This window comes from Oscarella lobularis, chromosome 3 (genome assembly GCF_947507565.1).
Source record: "Oscarella lobularis chromosome 3, ooOscLobu1.1, whole genome shotgun sequence".
Lineage (NCBI taxonomy): Eukaryota > Metazoa > Porifera > Homoscleromorpha > Homosclerophorida > Oscarellidae > Oscarella > Oscarella lobularis.
The window spans coordinates 3235108-3252652 of NC_089177.1; the positions used below are offsets into that span (position 1 = coordinate 3235108).

Below are 17545 nucleotides of genomic sequence, written 5' to 3' on the forward strand. Positions count from 1 at the left end.
ACGACCGTAGCATTTCACCAAGAAACAGAAGCATCCTCCTCGTGTGCTTCTGTATAGGCGGCTGACACTTGATAGAACGCCAAATAAAGTGGTTTGCGACTATAACAATCAGAAATAGCGACAAGCTGAACATAGGGAGCCGTGACTTCATGGCTAGTGCGGCTGCGTAACGTCTCTCATGTATCTATGATGTAATTAGCAGCCATACAAGATCATTGACGCTGCAGCGTTCGGGGTTGGACGACTCATCGCGCAACGATGACAAAAGTAAAAGACCGTTTGGCAGGAAAAGAGATTTTTATTGTCATCCAAACAGAGCGAACTATCTACCTGGCTGATGAAAACGCGTTTGGCTAGTTCTTGGCCGTCGTCGCCACGTGAGCACGGTACTCGGCGGCGGCAGGCTCGTCCATAAACCAGTGCAATTCCCCGTGAGTCGGTCTCACTTTGCCAGCCGGCGGCATATCGTCGTCGTCGACCGACTTATTCAAATCGAGTGCCTTCGAGGCGGGAATCGCCTTGCTGCCGCCCAAGACGACAAATAGAACGCAGCGAGCGTTATTGACGACGGGCAGAGTCAGAGTGATTCGCGACGGAGGCGGCTTCGGCGAATCGCTCAAATAGCCTACAACCCGTTGCGTTTCCTTGAGCAACGGATGGCCGGGAAAGAGAGAACACGTGTGTCCGTCCGGACCCATTCCGAGAAGGAGCATGTCAAAAACGGGAAGTCCATCTCCCGTGTGAACGCTTTTGATTTTTGACGTGTAATCGTCCGCTGCTTCCGGTAGATTCACCTTGGCATTTATTTTGTACACGTGATCGGGTTTAATTGGAACCTATTATTAGCGTTATTAATTTTTCGCCATACGTTATTTTGAAATTACAGTATTTCACCTTATCGAGAAAGGCTTTTTGCGTTGCGCCGTAGTTGCTGTCGGCGTCGTCCCATTCGACGTAGCGTTCGTCGCAGAAGAAGACGCGCCACGCCGTCCAATCGACGTTCTTCTTCTTCCACAGTCCGTTGCCGAGAATTTTGACGAGACTTCCGCCGGAGAGACCGATCGAGAAGAAGCCGTGGTCTTTCGTCGCTTTTTCGGCCCGTTCTACGATGTAGTCGTAGAGCGTGCTCGCTAGAGCCGATTCCGAGTCGGCGACGTGAACGATCGGCTTCTGAGACATACAGGCGAGGAAAGTGCGCTAGGGAAACGCCCAAAGTCTAATCTCTGAACCAACGTGCTAAAAACAAACGCGAACGTGCTCAATTAGAGTTATTTTGAAGTTTAGATGCAGAAAGCGCCTTGTCTGGAAGTTTTAATTTTCCTAATATGACGTCTTTTTCAAGGAGACCCTTCTTTTCTCTTTCTTTGAGATAACGTTCAAGCTTTTCTCGGTACAGCTGAACCTCTTCCTGAAACCTGAACTCCGCTTGAACGCGTTTCCAAAATGTTGCATTGAAATGATGATAGATTTTCATGTCGGCGTGGCTCAGTTTTGCCAACGTGTCTTTCTGCTTTTTGTCTAACGAGTCACCGGTATGATGTGCCGTATATTTATCCGTAGACGATCCAGATTTTGACGCCAATTTAGGATGAGAATTCTGTGGAAGTGCAATGACGTCGTCCAGTTCCCACCCCATCGTACGTTTCAATAGCACCATCGACTCGGGCATATACTCCATTATGAGTACAACGGCAAATGACTCTTCCACTTCGACTATTTTTCTCTCGACGTCCTCGTCCTTGTACGGCGGATCGACCCCTAAATCGAACGCCATACCATTGAATCCGGCCCATTGCGTAAAACGATTGATTCTGTTTTTGTACTTGTCAATATTGGATAAAAACTGACCAACAGATGATTCTTTTCCTGCCATACGTCTGTAACTACTAAGAAAGTAAAACGCAGACACAAATCGAGTGATTGGGTCGCGAAGAATAGTGATATAGGCGGGCTTATTTAGGAGTTTGTCCATAACGCTCTTATTGAATCGGCAGTGGTCATAAAGAGCGTCGTACTCGCCAACTTTGTGCGTTTGAAGATACATGCGGCTATTATTCAATTCCAAGTGTCTGGGGTGACCAAGGTGAATTTTGTCTCTTGGTTCGACCCTTCGTAGCCCGTGATTAATGGCGTAGAGCTTCATCACATACCACAGGGTCGTACTTCCTGTCTTGTGTGTCTTTATGTAAGCGTACTTTCGAACGGGTTCAATCAGTTTCACACCTGACGACAATAGCATTTCACGAAGGAACAGAAGCATCCTCCTCGTGTGTTTCTCTATGGAACACAGAGAGCTAGCTGTCACTGACTCGGCGGAGATTGTCTTCATTGTCCCAGTAAAATGGTTCACAGTTATGGCAAAGACAAAAAGAAGTAGTCCCATGCCCACCATACCGAGCGACAACGTTCGTTTCATGGCGCAACGGTAGCTCTAATTTGAAACTGAACAATAGGAGTGAGAAGTGCGTAGACAAATTTACATGATGACCGCGGCATGCATGCATATGATCACACTGACAGTCTTCCGCATTACGCTGTGCCGGCATGCCGATGGGCAGGTACGTACGATGGCATCTCGGCTTCTTGCTTATTCATTTCTTGCGCCGCGCAGGTGCGCGAATACAGTACTGTAGTAGGAAACTTGAAGAAGGAGGGTGGGACAAGTCTCAGCTAAAACTATTATTTATAATCACTGCATTCTAACAGGATGCTTTGGGGCAGCAAGTCTTTGGCGGCTTCAATGAAGCAAGGTGAGTTCTTCTCTTTTCCACACACAGTCGACGTTGGCCGGAGGAAGTGCGCTAGCTCCCACAACTATTGTTACGGACACTCGCAATTTACTTGCACGACAAGAATGGCGTCTGGCAGCGATCTTCGGGCAGAGTACGACGTAAAATTGTAAAATGCATCGTGTTGTACGCATAGATTTTATCAAGGAGCGAAGCGCAAGGGAAAGCTCTGCAGGAGCATCTTACGCTAACGGAAAGCAACTTCGCCGCCGTTATGCAGGATTTCGCCGCGATTTCGCGCAAAACGGGCAAACTGCGCGACAAGACCGACGCCCTGGCGCGAACGCTGAACGACTTTTCGACGACGGAAGGTCCGAGCGTCAAATCGGCATTGTCCGGATGTGCCGAATGCTTTTCCGGACTCGAAGACTACAGGGAGACTTTGGTGAATAGCCCATTTTTACCTGGGGTAGGAAAAAACGGCGTATCTCGATCACAGATCGCTAGACTGCAAAGTAAAGTTATTCAACCTTTGACCGAGTACGGAAACGTGTGCAAAAAAGCGAAAGTAATGCTCTTGGACTCGGAACGTTCTTGTATTTGGGGGCTGTGGCTATAGGAAGAGTTACGATTGAGGAAGAATGTGCTTGAACGGGAATTAGCCAAGCAAAGGAATCTGGATCGAGTGACGACAAGAGAACCGGCCGATACGACGAAGAAGGTATTGTGCCCGCTATTGCGTTGAATCGAGTGCTCTAATATGGTGTTCTATAGAGACAGGTATCCGACTCTTTGTTCAAATGACAGGAGATGATTATCTCTGATATACTAGGCTCGGCAAGAGGTGAGCAAGGCTCGTGCCGAGTCGGTACGTGCACAGAAAGCCTTTGAAGATCACATGATTAATTTTGAAAAGAAAAAGATCAGAGATCTAAGAGTATATAGGAATATGGAATTCAATGTAGGAGATTGTTTTGTTTAGATGGCTTTATCAGAGTACATTCAAGCTCATATGACTTTTCATGGAAAGGCGCTAGAGCTCTACACAGTCGCGTTTCAGAACGTTTTATCTATTGACGCACCGGGAGATCTAATGGTTTGCTAATCGAATATGCTGTGTGTATATAGTGAGTGGGTCACGTGTGTCAATTTAGCATTTCAGGCAGCGAATGAATATTAAGACTGACGGTGGCGATGCTACGACAGATGGCGAAGAGGACCAGCAGAGATCCCGTCATCTTTCAGAGGAACAGCCATCGCGCATGCAGAACGATGAAGATGACAGTGCAAGCAACGATGAAGTCGAAGACATGTGACAGATAGTATGGTACGATGAGCTAGGACTAGAAGCCAATAAGGGATAGTCCATTCAACTAAGACGCGTACACTACAGCTTGATTTTAAATGACTTAGATTCCTGTGTCAACTGATCATCCGAGCGTGAGGGTCAACGTTCTATGCATTAAAACCTATTTCTCTGTGTCTATATAACGTGCTAGGGGCCCCGTGTTCCGTGTTCCGTGTTCATTTTTTACTAAAAAACAACTTGGCTCGCATCTCCGGTGTATCAAAAGCGGGGCCTATGTGAATATTCTGATTGACGAGCGCACTGGGATGAACGGGGTCGGGTATGCGATCTTCGATTTCGGTGAAGAGAAAATCAAAGGGCTGCTTTGCGTTTTCGCGTTCTGTTGACAAGTTCGTTTCAAAATACGTCATACCGTACTTGCTGGCGTACGCTCGGCCATCTTCGTAGGTCACGACTTCTGGTCGACGCGAATCTCGTCGATTTCCCACCAAAACCGACGTCATGGCGTCGTTGCCTAGCGTTTTAAGACGCTCCCGGATGTCATCGAGACGGGTCAGCGTTTGGCGTCGCGTCTTGTCGAAGACGTAGACTAGTCCGGCGCTTCCCGAACACATGTGCGATGCCATGTCGGCGTGACGATGAGCGCCTGGCAAATCGTAGATTTCCATAGTGTAGAGCCGATTTTCGTTCTCGATTTGCTTGTGATAGCGAAAAACGGACGAATCCGTCGCACGTTCGACGTAGTTCTTGCAGAGATCTGTTTTTCCAACGTGACTGTCGCCGACGAGACATATCTTGAAGGTGAAATGAGACTCCGAGTCTGTCATTTTTCGCGGCTTAGCGCACGTTCTGTCGTCTCCAGCGGTCGTTGCTAAGGAAAATGTAAGACTACGAACCGAAATTGCTATCTTGCATTGCTATTTTATTGTCAACAAAAGGTCGGACAGTGGAAGACCGCCGACGAGCCGAGGAAGGGCTCAATCGGGGGCTCGCCCGGGAACGCGAGGAAGAGTTCCAGGATCGTGTTAGTAGGACACATTTTTTCGCTAAGTAGCAACTATTAGAACGTCATTGCGACAGCCATGGGAAGACCTCCGACCGGATTCGCGATGCCTGCTGGAGCAGCAGTAAACCAGACTAAAAATGCGAATGCAAACACGCCCTTAGATACGTCGATTTCAGGTTCCCGGGACAGCGGCGAGACCGGGAAGCAGAGGCGGCCAAGGTAGCTACATATGTGGGCGTGGCGCGCGTTAACTTTGATTATTTAATGATTTAGCTCTTGCATCGTCCGTCAAAGTTGCCGATCGACCTGTGACGCAGCAAGGATTGACGGGAATTAAGACGGGAGCACGAGGTGGGCGGGCTGGCATGGGTTCTTATTTCCTTATGTTTTGAGATGGATGTTCTAGGTCCCGATCGCGTCGTTTATGATAAGACTTTCTATTTGGGTCAGCTGCGAATGAAGACGAGCGAATTGAATTCGGAAGTGGCGAAGTTGACTCGGGAAATTGATCAACGAAGTGCAGAAAATTCGACGTATTTGACATACGAGAAAAGGCAACAACAATAGAAGCATTAAAAAAATTTTTAAGCGCAATTTTACTCTAGAGCTGAAACTTTGGCTGGCGAATTGAAGGAACTTCAAGGACAGCTGGCAGACTATAATATGGTATGAGGTGCTACAGTGAATGTAACTTTTTTTAGAGGAAATGATCTTTTCTTTAGCTTTTGGATAAGGCTAACACAGAGACCGACATTGGTGACGTTGTCAGTGAATATTCAGCTGTATGAAAGCAGGGATTAATTGCTTGGGGCTCTAGTTTCGTTCTTCTGCAGATGAAAGCTCGAAATGATAGAGAAGAGGCCAACTTGGACGTTTTCTTTACGGAGAAACAAGAGTGAGGAGGAGTCAGCATCACTTTTCCTCGCTCACAAATTTGATTTTGTGTGTCGTTTTAGAAAGGAGCAACAGTTGCGCGATTTGGAGCAGGAAATTGAACGCGAACGTCAAGCGGGCGACGATCTCATTGACAATTTGGCAAGAGAAACGAAATTTCTGACGCCGAAAAAAAACCGAATGCAATCGTTTTAGGAGCCTGAAGATAGAGACCGTTACGCAGAACTCAAAGCAAGGAACAGAAGACTTCAAGAGGAGGTCGATAGGAAGCAACAAGAATTGGATCAATTGCTGGCGAAGACAAAAGCGATGGAAGAGGTGAGATGTTTTGTGGGGAGGAGGGGAAATACAGAAGAGCTTAGGGAGTCGTTTCTTAGGAAATGGCCATGTCTGCAATAAAACAAGAAGCCGGTTTGTTTTTTTCGTGGCCTGGGAAGGGGTTTTTTTGACACCTGTTGCGCTTAGCCGTGCTTCACGACAAACTGAACGCTGTGAGAAAGAAGAGAGATGCGTTAAGGCAGGACGTGGAACGAGAGACGAGGGAGACTCCAGCCGAAGAAAAAACTCGGCTTACTCGTCAGGTTATTATATCACAGAGACGTCTTTTTGATGTTGTGCGAAATTCTTTCTCTAAGATTCACGATGATAACATGGAACTTGCTACTTTGGAGAAACGGTTCGATAGTCTTGTTTGTCCTATTTGTGTTTCACTTCGTTTCCTCAGGGCTACCGAGATGCAGGATAAAGTTCAACGTGGGCAGGACGAGCTGATGAATATTGAAAGGGAGCTCGAGGATTATCAGGGAGAGAAGAGCGGACGATTTCAGGAACTTAAAAAGAAAGAGGAAACGATGGACGGTTTGTGATAAACGATGCAATTTGCTCGATTTCTTTATCTACTATACGATTTAGACTTCTTTCGAAAATTCGAGGAGTTGAAAACGAGCGAGGAGGAAAAATTGGATCGACTCGAAACGACAATTGTCGCTATTTTGGAGCACATGTCTAAAGTGAGATCAATGGGTTGTGACGTCATGAAGACGAGAACCGTTTTGCGCCCTAGAGTTTAGTTCAATCTGAGCAGCTTCCCAGCGTCGATGACTTTAAGGAAATACAAGAAGACTTGGAGTTTAAGAAGCAGGAGAAGGAAAAATCGCAGATGACAATGGAGTCATTGCATGACGAAAACGATAAGCTCAGGCTAGATTTGGCCAAAGTCGAAGAGGTGAGCCACAAATAGAAAAAGACAACGTTGGACGATTTTTTTCTTCCTAGTTGGAATCTAAGATATCTGTTGAATTGGCTGATTTGAAGCGGACAATTGAAACATTGAAAGCCGTAAGTCTCTCTTCTAGGATATTCCACTCTCTTTTATAAACGATTGCACTCTCGCAGGAGATTGTTACTTTTACGGATTTGTCGAGCTTGAGACGGGCAGCTACGGAGAAGAAAGAAGTACTAAGACTAGGTATTCTGTGTGCGTTTCCGTGTACGAAGTTCTTTTAGAGTCTGAACACGGAGAAACAGCTTCTTCTAAAGCAGAAGGATACGTTCAAAAAACGTATTTAGTATCTCAATTATGGGAGTGCGAGTTGTGAGCAGCAGATGCTCTCTCTCTCCTAGATTTGCTTCGCCTTTCGTCTCAACTCGATACGGCTAAAGCCCAGCTGGAGGAAAACGAAACGTACACGCAGCTCACGAATCTCGAACGCAAATGGCAACATCACGAGCAAAACAATTTCGCCGTGAAAGAATGTAAGTAAAATCATTCATTAGAAGAGAACAAGAACAATAACGAACGGCTTTTGTCTCCACCAGTCATAGCCCAGAAAACGGCTGAAGGCGACTACAAACCGGTGAAGAAAAACGTTAAACAGGAACTCTCCGAATTAAACCAACTCATCATTCACTCGCTTCAGCACAGTTTAGGTTATTGAGAATACGAAGTGTACGTGTGTCCTAGATTCTTCCCGAGCCTCGACCGCCCCGCTGCGCGGCGACGGCGACGGCCGCTCCGCGCCCTCGCAACGAACCCCCGTGCAATTTTCGCACGAGCGCGAGCGCTTCCTTCGCGGCGTTCTGCTCGGCGATTCCACTCGTTCTATATCGCCCATTGCTCGATACCTTTTTCGCGAGGTAGCTCTTGTGCCCCGGTATTTCGAAAATGACGGCGGCTTCGAATAGGCCGTCCTTCGTTTGCGTCGACTCGTAGACGGGAGTAGGTTTGCCTCCTTGCGTGCACGCCGTCTGTAATTCGTTTTTGTACGAAAATTCGATGGCGTCGTCTTGACCTGCGATGGAAAACGTGCGGTGCAAAAGAGAGGAAAAACGAGTGGCTCTGACCTTCTTTTTTCAGGTATTCCAATGCGCGTTTAGCTGCATCTCGTTCGGCTTCTTTTCGATTAGGCGTCGGAACTTCGTTGGTGATCGTCTTTCCGTCGTTCAGTTGAAGCGTGCACAAGTATCGGCCGCCGACCTTTTCCGTATTGAAAGTCGGAAAGGGAAGCGATCGGCGGGAGTAGAAGGCATTCAACGCCGATTTATAATCGGTCCATTCTTCCTTTGGGGGTTGCTGAGGTTGCTGGAATTGCTGAGGCGGCTGAAGCTGTTGAAACTGAGGCTGAGGCTGAGGCTGAGGTTGCTGAACGTGGTGAAACTGCTGACTCTGCTGAGGCTGAGGCTGTTGAAGGTGCTGGAATTGCTGCGGCTGACGTTGCTCAAGTCGTCGAGATTGTTGAAACTGCTGAGACTGAGGTTGTTCAACTTGCTGAACATATTGGAATTGCTGAGGCTGCTGAGATTGTTGATGTTGTTGGAACTGCTGAGGAGGCGGGAACTGCCGAGACCGAGGCTGTTGTTGTTGTTGTTGTTGTTGTTGTTGCTGTTGCTGCTGCTGCTGCTGCTGCTGCTGCTGCTGCTGCTGCTGCTGCTGCTGCTGCTGCTGCTGCTGCGGCTGCTGCGGAACGGACGGCTGGCGGAATATGTTCGCTTGTTGTCCAGGCTTCAAAAATCTCTTCAGGGACTTACACGCGTCGGCTGAGGCCCTTTCCATAGCGTCTTCCTTCGAGGTGCAGCCGGTTACAGAGAACGTGTGTCGACCGCATCGGACGCTGCTAAACCAACCGTTCTCCGTTCGCTTTGTCGTGTAACGAGGAACGCCGTGGCCCCCGCCCTTACTGACTGCAAGCAATCGCTCGACCGCCGTCGAGAAAGAGCGGGCGGGAAACGACGGCGATTGCGAAGCAACGACGGGTTGCTGTTCGGCAGCTCGAAAACGAGTTGGCGGCCTTTGAAACGAATGTCCTCGTCCGGGAATTGGCATTATGTTGTATTCTACTGATGGTTGTGGCTTGGGCTGTGACTGCTGTCGCAATTGCTGCTGTTGCTGATCAAGCCACCGCTGGTGCTCTAGCTGCTGCCGCTGCTCTTGCTCTATCCGCTGCCGTTGCTCTTGCTCACGTTTCAACTGCTGCTGCTGCTGCTGCTGATGCATTGATGACGCTGACTCTGATACTCGTTCCTTGGCTGGAGCTGAATGATCACCATCGTCTTGAAATGAAACAGAAATCTTGAGATTTTCCATTCCTTCCATCATTTCAACGTGACGTCTTGTTCCTGAACCAAATGATGCGCTGGGGAATGCAAACGGATCCAAATCATCGTCTTCTGGCAGCTCTGCCTGTCTTCCAGGTAGAGCCGATCTTCCGGTCACAGCAAACTCGTCCACCCCGCCGTTTTCTCTCCCGCTTCCTATAAAAATTATGAGCGGGGTCCAATAAATTTTTAATCAATTGACTTTTTCACCTTGAACGAATTGTCTTCTTGTCAGTGATTGGCTGCATTGCCAGAGTTCAATTCCGTTTTCCGACTGCTTCATCACCACCATTTGTTTGCCTAACAATTTGTTCAGGCCATTGCTCGCTGCACTAGTCGACTCCAATCCGAGCTCTTTGGCAAGTTCTGAGGCTTTCATCCAATCGGCGTTCTCCGCCAAAGCGCATAATAGCTGTTTCTCCACAACCGAAAAAGCTTAAGAAGAGAAATATAATTTTGAAAAATGCATCAGATGACCATACAATCAGTAGCCGAAATTTCGAATTGTTGACCAAGGCTTTTATTTTGAATTCGTCCCCGCTCCTTTTCTCCTGTCGGAAAGAAGGTTAAAGTGTAAAATGATATTGAAACCCGTCACCACGCCCACAGAACCTGCAAGTCGCCAGGAGGGTGGCTTCACGGTAACTCGTTGAGCGATTCCGTCTATCTCCAACCGATACAACAGCCGATTGACTTCCCTTTTCTCTAGCTGCAGTCGGTGTGCGAGATCGCGAGTCAACACCGATTTGGGACTCGCCGATGACAATTCGGATATAATCAATTTGACAGCTAAATTTCAGTCAATTCGGTCTTGGAAAATTCTTCTACAAACGTCTTTTTACCTTCGGCCGAGTCCATGCTGTAACTATAAAATCCGGGATTGCGGAGAAGTTGCAAAATCTCGTTCGTACCCGGATACAAAAAAGCGCGACGTCCATTCTGCGCCAAACGATTGCCATGACGGATTCGATAAATGGACCGGCCGACGATGCAACGTCAGACTACTCGTCTGCATCTGCCGAGTCGCCAAGCGAGGACGAAATCGCTCCGGGACAAAAGCGAAGCGACTATCTAGAATGGTCCGAATACTTCATGGCGGTCGCGTTCCTGTCGGCCCAGCGAAGCAAAGACCCCAATTCGCAAGTGGGCGCGTGCATCGTAAACGCCGAAAAGAAAATCGTCGGAATCGGCTACAACGGAATGCCAAACGGATGCAGCGACGACGAATTGCCGTGGGCGCGGCAGGCCGACACCTCGCTCGAAACAAAATATCCATACGGTCAATTTTTTATAATTAAGATTAATTAATTAATATTTTGCGATTTTTTCATTTAGTGTGTCATGCTGAGATGAATGCTATTTTGAATAAGAATTCTTCCGATGTGAAAGGGTGTACTATGTATGTGGCTTTGTTTCCTTGCAACGAATGCGCCAAGCTCGTCATCCAGTCTGGCATCAAGGAAATTATTTATTATTGTGATAAGTATCACGATAAGGAGCCGTTTATTGCCTCGCGACGACTTCTCACAATGGCCGGAATCAAATACAGGTACATGTGAAAGAAGAGATCAAATCACATGTAAGGCATTTTTACATTGCAGGCCATTCAAACCCAGAATGTCTCAAATCACAATCGATTTTGACTCCATTATTAAGTAATTACTGACTTTTATTGCGTTGGACGAATGTAGAGTATAAATTGCGTTTCGCACGGGGGTCCACGCAACGTTTGTCCTAATTAATTGCATTGCCTGCCACACCCCCTTTTTTGATTCCACTGTGACGACATCGCGCAAATCCGCCGAGTGGGCGTGTGTGTGACACGCATGCTTCGTTGTGTTTGAGTGCGCCCCCTCTTTCGTCGACGCGCCAGTCGCGTCGCGAGCGCCTCGATCATGCACCTACAAGACATAATGGAACTCCTCGCGCGGCCCCTGCCCCAAGAACAAGCGTGGGCGATCCTCTATCGCTCGGCGACTCTGCTAAAGCGAATCTGGCGTCAACGACGTCGAGACGAACAGCCCATTCATCCCATCGATCCCCAATTCGTTCGCATGGCGACCGACGGATCGATCGACATTCAATGGGAGGGTGCGATGCGATCGCGAGGGAAAAAAAGTACACCTTTCTTCTAATGTCGTCGCGCCTTTTAGGTAAAGGTCTCGTAGCGGCTACGAAACGTGAAGTAAACCGATCGGATTTAAGAGTATCTGATTCTCTAATGACTCGCACACTTCGTACAGCTCGTGTCCTCCCTCGCGCTCAGCGTCTATCACGCGCTCGACTTCGGTTTGGCGAGCGACGAAGAGCGCGTGCTCGACGCCGATTTGGAGCGTCTTCTCGTCGCCATGGCTGGCTGCGACGACGACAGCGTCGACGACGACAGCGTTGCCGTCGATTTCGATGGAATTACGGAGGTAGGAAGAGAAGGAGGATGAGAACTTGCATGGCTACGGGATCGCGTGACGCGAATGTCGGAAAAATGACTGAAACGTTCCCTTTCCTTTCTTCGGAAGGCCTGCGTGAAACGATTGCCTTTGCCCGACGAGGCCGATTCTCACTACGGTTACATGTGTCGATTGCTCGTGAACGAGGCGAAAAAAGTCTCCTTGACGCAACGCAAGGATGTCCGAATCGCCTCCGTACGTCGTCGCGTCGATCGACTCTATAGCTGTACAACAACGTTTCTATGCATAGACTTACGAATTGCAAGGGAAACGCCGCGCTTACGACGAGCTACCGGACGTCGTACCCAACGAATGGGTGTGACCGCTTTCCATTCCCTCATGCAGCATTCACACCTTTTCCTTCTCTAGATGGTTTTATGGATGAGCGTAGTAGAACAATTGCGTATGGGCGTCGATTTGAAAAAGGTATTAAAAAGAGACTCGGGGTGTAGAATTTATTTGCGAAGAGGAATGTTTTTATCGCCACAGGTTGTTCCTAGTCTAAATCCGCGACGGTACGATTTGACACCCTATGAGAAATTGATGGCGACGATTAGGAATCCGCCCCAGTTGAATACTACGCTGGTGCAGATGAGTTGTTTTCGCCTTGTTGACTGTCTTATGACTGTCTCTCTGCTCTTTAGGAGCTCCTGGAACTGAAGTCAAAGAAGGCGGATACTCGTCATCCGCATTTGAAACCTGTGAGTGGATGAGCGAAGGCGTTTCTTTGTTTCTGATCCGATTTGGCGTTAACTCAGGTCGAAAGTCGCGTTCTCGGTCCCAAACTTATAAGCGACGAAACTCCTATGGATTTACTACTGAAAGACATTCGATCTAGACCTCAATTGAAGACTGTCAACAGAAGAGAATTGTCAGGTAAGACGAGGTGTAAACGGAACAACGAAGAGGTGTTAGCTCTAATTGAGCTTTTCTTCAAAGTGCCCATCCTTGGAAATTCTCCTTCGATCGTCTCAGCGGCGACCCGGCGACTTCGGCATTCTTCTTTATCGGGCGCGGTAGTAAGTCGTTCTCTGTCGCCCATGCCGCCTAGCGAACGGAAGAGACTCAAAGCGAAGCCGTTTGCCGAGTTGCTTAGGGAACTAGAGAGAGAAGATAGTTTCACGACGCAGATCTCCTTGAGTCCAGACGACGACGACGACGAGCAACCCGTTGTCAGGGAGAGTCATCTCACTCCGACGGAGCTCAGTTCACCCAAGAGCGTTGCTCTGCAAACAAACAGTAGACAGGATCTTGAGTTACCCGTGGTGGCTTCCAATGGTATGGTGAAGAGTAAGAGTAACGTGGACGTGAAGTCGTTGGTATATCAGGTGAGGTAGCTGCCTTATTTTCTCAATGGTGCCGTCACCTTTTTTCCCCCAAAAGGATGACAGCGAGATGATGAATCACGCTGTCAGTCTGGACGAAGTCAAACACATACGAGATGTCCTAGATCGAGCTACGATGGAAACCCTTGAAGTCGAAGACGGAGACGTCTACAAGATGATTAAAAATGAAAAAGTTTGTCGAGTCGAGAGTGCTTATATATTTTTCCTATTGACGTTTGTTCAGCTTTGCAACGTTTGTCGCGTTGTTCGGTTTTCCCTATTAGAGCGTTCAAGACACTGCGAAATTTGCAATAAGTAAACGCGCGGAAACAAATCAATGAAATGATTCAAATTGTTCCTATGTTCTTAGACGGGTTTGTTTAAAGTGCACGTCAAAAGTACGTAGTCGCACGTTGGATTGTGAACGCTATAGTTCAATTGCCTCGCTTTAGATCGCCATGCCGAGTCACTACGTTAAAAAATTCAAACAGAAACCGCTTCAACGAGCCAAGTCGTTCAGCTTCATTCGCCACGGGAGTTTTCGTCGTCGCAACGCCGCCGCCGCCGCCGCCGACGCGAGACCGTCGAGCAGCGGCAGCCAAGATATGGAGGTCTGTACCGCATGTCGAAATATGCTGGGAGGTTTAGACAGCAGACGAGAACAACAGAAGACGCGGTCGCCCGTCGACGGTCGATTCGGCGCGGCGCACGACAAGCCGGAAGATAAGTCGGAAGACGGCGCCAAATCGACGATGTATAGGATTCGGCATTTGGATACGAGTCGACAAATATTCGTCTAGGATTTATTTGAAAGTAAATAAGAACTGTATTTTGCGTGAGGTTTAGCAATTTAAGAGTAGAGAACCGTTGATATGTATTTATTAGACTATTTGGGATGCATTTGGAAAGGACGTTCTATATCAGAAAAGAAGGCGTAGAAAGCAATCAGGTTCGGTTTCAGAGTCTTTGTGTGTAGCGACGGGCTATTTCTAGGCTAAATAGAACTAGCGGTTCCTGTTTCTATTTCTAGACGTTTTCAATCATTCAGCATGCCATCGGAATAGATTCAGCGTCGTCTTTGCTTTGATTCTGTGACGGCGGAGGCGGCGGCGTCGGCGGTACTTCCACTGTGTCATCGCTCTCGTTTTCACTCCGCGTCGGCGGCGCTTCCACAGCGGACGGCACCGTGTCATCTTCATTAGCTTCGTCTTGCAACGCGACTGATTCACAATCGTTCTCGACGACAGATTCCTTCTTGTCTTGTAGATTCGTAGGAGACTGAGGCTGTGGTGATTCGGTCGAGCCGCGGCGGCTTTTTCTGCATCGCCATAGGAACCCGAAAATGACAAGAAGAGACAGCGTTACTCCTCCCGCCGCGCACCCGGCATAGATCAAAGTGTGGTGCCCCCCCACCACAAGTGGCTCAGTCTTTCCCACATCTGCATAAATAGAAACCGCGCTAAAAAGTCTAGGGAAGATGATAATGCCCTTACCCCTGGCGCAGAGCGGGACTTTGCCTGTCCATGTACCGTTTCCAGCACAAACAAAGCCATTAGTTCCTATCAATATGAGACCGTCCAAACAATCTAGGGTAACAACACTGCCCAGAGTGCGTAGCGGATCACTGTAGCTGGCGTTGACGGGACCAGTGAAGATGATGGGTGGGCAGACGATGCGATGACACATGCTGTCCCTACTCTCTTGTTTTCTATAACCATCTCTGCACTTGCACTCAAACAGTGACCCATTAGCGGCGGTGGCGGGGATGCACACAGACGTATCATTGTCGCACGATTTTGGCCTGCACGGTGAAGGCACTAGACGGATTAAGTTTGTTATTGCAAGAAGAAGTTGATCACTAAAGATGGCAACTACCTCGTTTTGGTGCTCGTTCCTTGCAATCCGCACCGATCCAGCCTTTTCGGCATATCTTGCTGCCGTCTGTTGCGTTGCATTTGTAGTGTCCACCGCTGTCCGTGTCGTTTTTTTTGCAATACGTTGTACAGTCTCCGTAGTAGTGGGAACGGCATTTGACTCGCCATTTCAGTTTCAGATATTTTTGGAATTTTGCTTGCAGAATCTGCTCTGTCCACGATTTTGACGGTTCTGCGTTGGGCACGAGTAACTTCAGATCAGCGATGGGTGCACCGAAATGGCCTCCATTAGCTATCTTGATGCTCAGATTGAATGAACCCTAGAAAAAAAAATATCATCTTTATCTAAACCCATTTTCCCCATTAGCGTAATGACTTACAGCCCACGCTTCTCGGAATGACCACTTGAGTGGATTTCTCACTGCTGGGCCTTTTAGAGGGTCCTTTCCTCCCAAAGAGGTTTTGCTCTTATAGAAAATCTTCGAGTCTCCAAACGATTTGGTAGCTCTGCGTCTACTGCACTGTGTTTGCCAGTGGTCAGAGGCTGAGCCGTTTTGTCCGGTCCAAAGACAGAAGGAGAAATAGCTTCTGCAATCTTGCTCGCATCCGTACCAGTCGCAGCATTCGCCGTCCATTCTTCGGTGCTCAGGGTTCTCATATGTCAGCAACATCACCTCGACACCGCCAATTTGAGGTCCTTCGCAGACTGCCTGCAAGAGAACAATCATAATTGTGTTCCGCGGTTTGCCCTCGGACAGCGCGCGCGCCTAATATTGAAGTCATCGTGATGAGGAACAGACCGTGGTTACGCCACTGTGTGGGCTAAGTGTACGAGGGGTTCTACCAGTAGTGTTACACTACTGGAAACTGATAGTCAAATAACTGTCAAGAACTTGAAGACAGTGATTCTCGTAATCAATAATCATGCTGATTCTCCTTCAAGTTTCCCGGCCCTAGAGTTAGGAGCGCTCCCGCGGAGAAAGACTCTGTTGTCGTTGGACATGTCCAGGGGTCGGCTTACTGAGGTCAAAAGCTGGCTTGCGAAGAAAAGCAAGAGGACAAAGCGCACCGTTGAGAGCATCTCGTCCACTAATACGGGATTACTCCAATTTACGTTCTTGACGAGGCACATCTGGCCTTTGCCTTTATCCAATTATCGCCGGTAATTAAACGTCTGTTTGCTTATCCGCAGAGGTCGCCACACGTCGACGCTCGCGCTAAGTATAGAGTGTACAGAGAACACCGCGAAAGCTCGAAACGCGGACGAAAAAGAACCAATCACGAGTAAAAATAGCTACGGGGCGATGCCGGTGAGGCGTTCGCTGACCTCCCACAGTTTCTTAGTTACCGTATCGTTCGTCGCGTGCGAGAGCAATGGTTCTTCGACGCAATCGGAGTAATAGCGTCCGCTGACATTCTCCAATCTCTCGTCGACGGCGCAGCAGATCGACGTCTGGGCTCCCTCAAAAGGGGTCTTGAGCGCAAACGAGAATACAAAAAGCAGCGGTTTGACGAGATAGCCGAGGACGGGGATGTTTTCCAAGTGGCGCGGTAGTTCGGTGAGAATGGCCCCGGGGTGGAGGGAATAGGCGGTGACGCGCGTTCCGTTTAGACGACGTGCGAGCTCGCGCGTGAAGAGAACGTTGGCGAGTTTGCTCTGCCCGTACGCTCGCGCTCTGTCGTACGACTTCTCCCCGTTCAAGTCGTCGAAATCGATCGATCCGTCGTACCACGTTCCGTGATACCTTTGCGCTTTCGACGCGACGTTGACGATTCGACTCGGCGCGCTCGTCTTGAGACGATCGAGTAGGAGATGGGTGAGATAGAAATGGCCGAGATGATTGACGCCGAATTGCATTTCGAATCCGTCCTTCGTCTTCTCGTACGGGCACATCATGACGCCGGCATTGTTAATCAAAACGTCTATTCGCGATTCTTCCTTTAGAACTCTCTCCGCGAAGTCGCGAATCGACGCCAGATCGGCTAAATCTAATTGCTGCAGCACGACGACGTCGCTTCCCGTACGCTCCTTGATCTCTCTCACCGCCGCTTCGCCGCGTTCTTTGCTGCGACTGCAGGCGATCACTCGGGCCCCTCGACGAGCCATGTCGACGGCCGTTTCCTTTCCTATGCCGGTATTGGCGCCTGTTATGACAACCGTTTTTCCATCGAGTCGCCTTTGGCTCGTGCACACGCCGCCCGCAACGTATCTACGGATCGACTGCGAGTTTCCTATCAGAGCAAACAGGAGAGGCAAAAGAGTCGATTCACCTGCGAATTGCAACAATGCTCAGAGCAACAAGTCCACCGACAAATGCGATAGTGAGCAACTTTCTTGCCATGCGGGGTCGAGGTGAAAGGTCAGTC

General features: G+C 48.7%; 9 protein-coding genes across 13 annotated transcripts; 4 read left to right on the forward strand and 5 right to left on the reverse strand.

The window, feature by feature from the left end:
- Window positions 1-278: 278 nt before the first annotated feature.
- On the reverse strand, window positions 279-1230 carry LOC136185482 (6-phosphogluconolactonase-like). The gene is made up of 2 exons (XM_065972626.1): window positions 895-1230; window positions 279-836 (listed from the first exon to the last, which is right to left on the reverse strand). The coding sequence occupies exons 1-2, from the start codon at window positions 1177-1179 to the stop codon at window positions 354-356; spliced, it is 768 nt and encodes a 255-aa protein (XP_065828698.1). The 5' UTR covers window positions 1180-1230; the 3' UTR covers window positions 279-353.
- Window positions 1231-1258: 28 nt separating this feature from the next.
- Window positions 1259-2239, reverse strand: LOC136184516 (galactose-3-O-sulfotransferase 2-like). The gene has a single exon (XM_065971424.1). It carries the CDS (start codon window positions 2237-2239, stop codon window positions 1259-1261), a length of 981 nt encoding a protein of 326 aa, XP_065827496.1.
- Window positions 2240-2266: 27 nt separating this feature from the next.
- LOC136185483 (CBY1-interacting BAR domain-containing protein 1-like) lies at window positions 2267-4285 on the forward strand. Of its 4 annotated transcripts, XR_010669542.1 has the most exons (9): window positions 2267-2405; window positions 2454-2558; window positions 2612-2654; window positions 2707-2883; window positions 2937-3174; window positions 3229-3297; window positions 3349-3450; window positions 3504-3666; window positions 3712-3825. XR_010669542.1 is itself a non-coding variant. In XM_065972628.1 (8 exons), the coding sequence occupies exons 1-8, from the start codon at window positions 2708-2710 to the stop codon at window positions 4043-4045; spliced, it is 975 nt and encodes a 324-aa protein (XP_065828700.1). In that variant the 5' UTR covers window position 2707; the 3' UTR covers window positions 4046-4285. The 4 variants fall into 4 exon arrangements, 1 of the variants encoding a protein (XP_065828700.1); XR_010669541.1 differs by having other exon boundaries at window positions 2267-2558; XM_065972628.1 differs by lacking the exons at window positions 2267-2405; window positions 2454-2558; window positions 2612-2654 and adding an exon at window positions 3884-4285 and having other exon boundaries at window positions 3349-3455; window positions 3506-3509; window positions 3562-3666.
- On the reverse strand, window positions 4131-4865 carry LOC136185484 (ras-related protein Rab-3D-like). The gene has a single exon (XM_065972629.1). The coding sequence runs from the start codon at window positions 4863-4865 to the stop codon at window positions 4254-4256; it is 612 nt and encodes a 203-aa protein (XP_065828701.1). The 3' UTR covers window positions 4131-4253.
- Window positions 4866-4900: 35 nt separating this feature from the next.
- Window positions 4901-7902, forward strand: LOC136185481 (intraflagellar transport protein 74 homolog). Its single transcript, XM_065972625.1, has 22 exons — window positions 4901-4920; window positions 4977-5062; window positions 5119-5165; window positions 5221-5263; window positions 5318-5395; window positions 5451-5598; window positions 5650-5710; window positions 5767-5826; window positions 5878-5939; window positions 6001-6079; window positions 6134-6256; window positions 6316-6349; window positions 6404-6519; window positions 6574-6614; window positions 6663-6796; window positions 6851-6948; window positions 7002-7163; window positions 7214-7276; window positions 7334-7393; window positions 7445-7499; window positions 7562-7693; window positions 7757-7902. Coding segments are annotated over exons 1-22 (1803 nt in total). The 5' UTR covers window positions 4901-4918; the 3' UTR covers window positions 7876-7902.
- Window positions 7677-10405, reverse strand: LOC136185479 (TPR-containing protein DDB_G0280363-like). The gene is made up of 6 exons (XM_065972623.1): window positions 10375-10405; window positions 10145-10321; window positions 10015-10083; window positions 9743-9967; window positions 8282-9688; window positions 7677-8229 (listed from the first exon to the last, which is right to left on the reverse strand). The coding sequence occupies exons 1-6, from the start codon at window positions 10388-10390 to the stop codon at window positions 7898-7900; spliced, it is 2226 nt and encodes a 741-aa protein (XP_065828695.1). The 5' UTR covers window positions 10391-10405; the 3' UTR covers window positions 7677-7897.
- A 45-nt stretch (window positions 10406-10450) lies between these two features.
- Window positions 10451-11301, forward strand: LOC136184459 (deoxycytidylate deaminase-like). Its single transcript, XM_065971370.1, has 3 exons — window positions 10451-10811; window positions 10868-11081; window positions 11134-11301. The coding sequence occupies exons 1-3, from the start codon at window positions 10490-10492 to the stop codon at window positions 11189-11191; spliced, it is 594 nt and encodes a 197-aa protein (XP_065827442.1). The 5' UTR covers window positions 10451-10489; the 3' UTR covers window positions 11192-11301.
- Window positions 11302-11381: 80 nt separating this feature from the next.
- Window positions 11382-14266, forward strand: LOC136184429 (protein spire homolog 1-like). Its single transcript, XM_065971333.1, has 14 exons — window positions 11382-11623; window positions 11686-11717; window positions 11776-11949; window positions 12049-12174; window positions 12230-12295; window positions 12349-12405; window positions 12469-12564; window positions 12624-12680; window positions 12738-12855; window positions 12919-13307; window positions 13363-13497; window positions 13549-13619; window positions 13675-13702; window positions 13757-14266. Exons 1-14 carry the CDS (start codon window positions 11428-11430, stop codon window positions 14102-14104), a joined length of 1893 nt encoding a protein of 630 aa, XP_065827405.1. The 5' UTR covers window positions 11382-11427; the 3' UTR covers window positions 14105-14266.
- On the reverse strand, window positions 14154-17535 carry LOC136184432 (retinol dehydrogenase 12-like). 2 transcript variants are annotated; one of them, XM_065971338.1, is made up of 6 exons: window positions 17450-17535; window positions 16200-17388; window positions 15559-15888; window positions 15180-15498; window positions 14798-15121; window positions 14154-14743 (listed from the first exon to the last, which is right to left on the reverse strand). In XM_065971338.1, the coding sequence occupies exons 1-2, from the start codon at window positions 17518-17520 to the stop codon at window positions 16473-16475; spliced, it is 987 nt and encodes a 328-aa protein (XP_065827410.1). In that variant the 5' UTR covers window positions 17521-17535; the 3' UTR covers window positions 14154-14743; window positions 14798-15121; window positions 15180-15498; window positions 15559-15888; window positions 16200-16472. The 2 variants fall into 2 exon arrangements, with proteins under 2 accessions (XP_065827410.1, XP_065827409.1); XM_065971337.1 differs by lacking the exon at window positions 17450-17535 and having other exon boundaries at window positions 16200-16474.
- Between the last annotated feature and the right edge of the window lie 10 nt (window positions 17536-17545).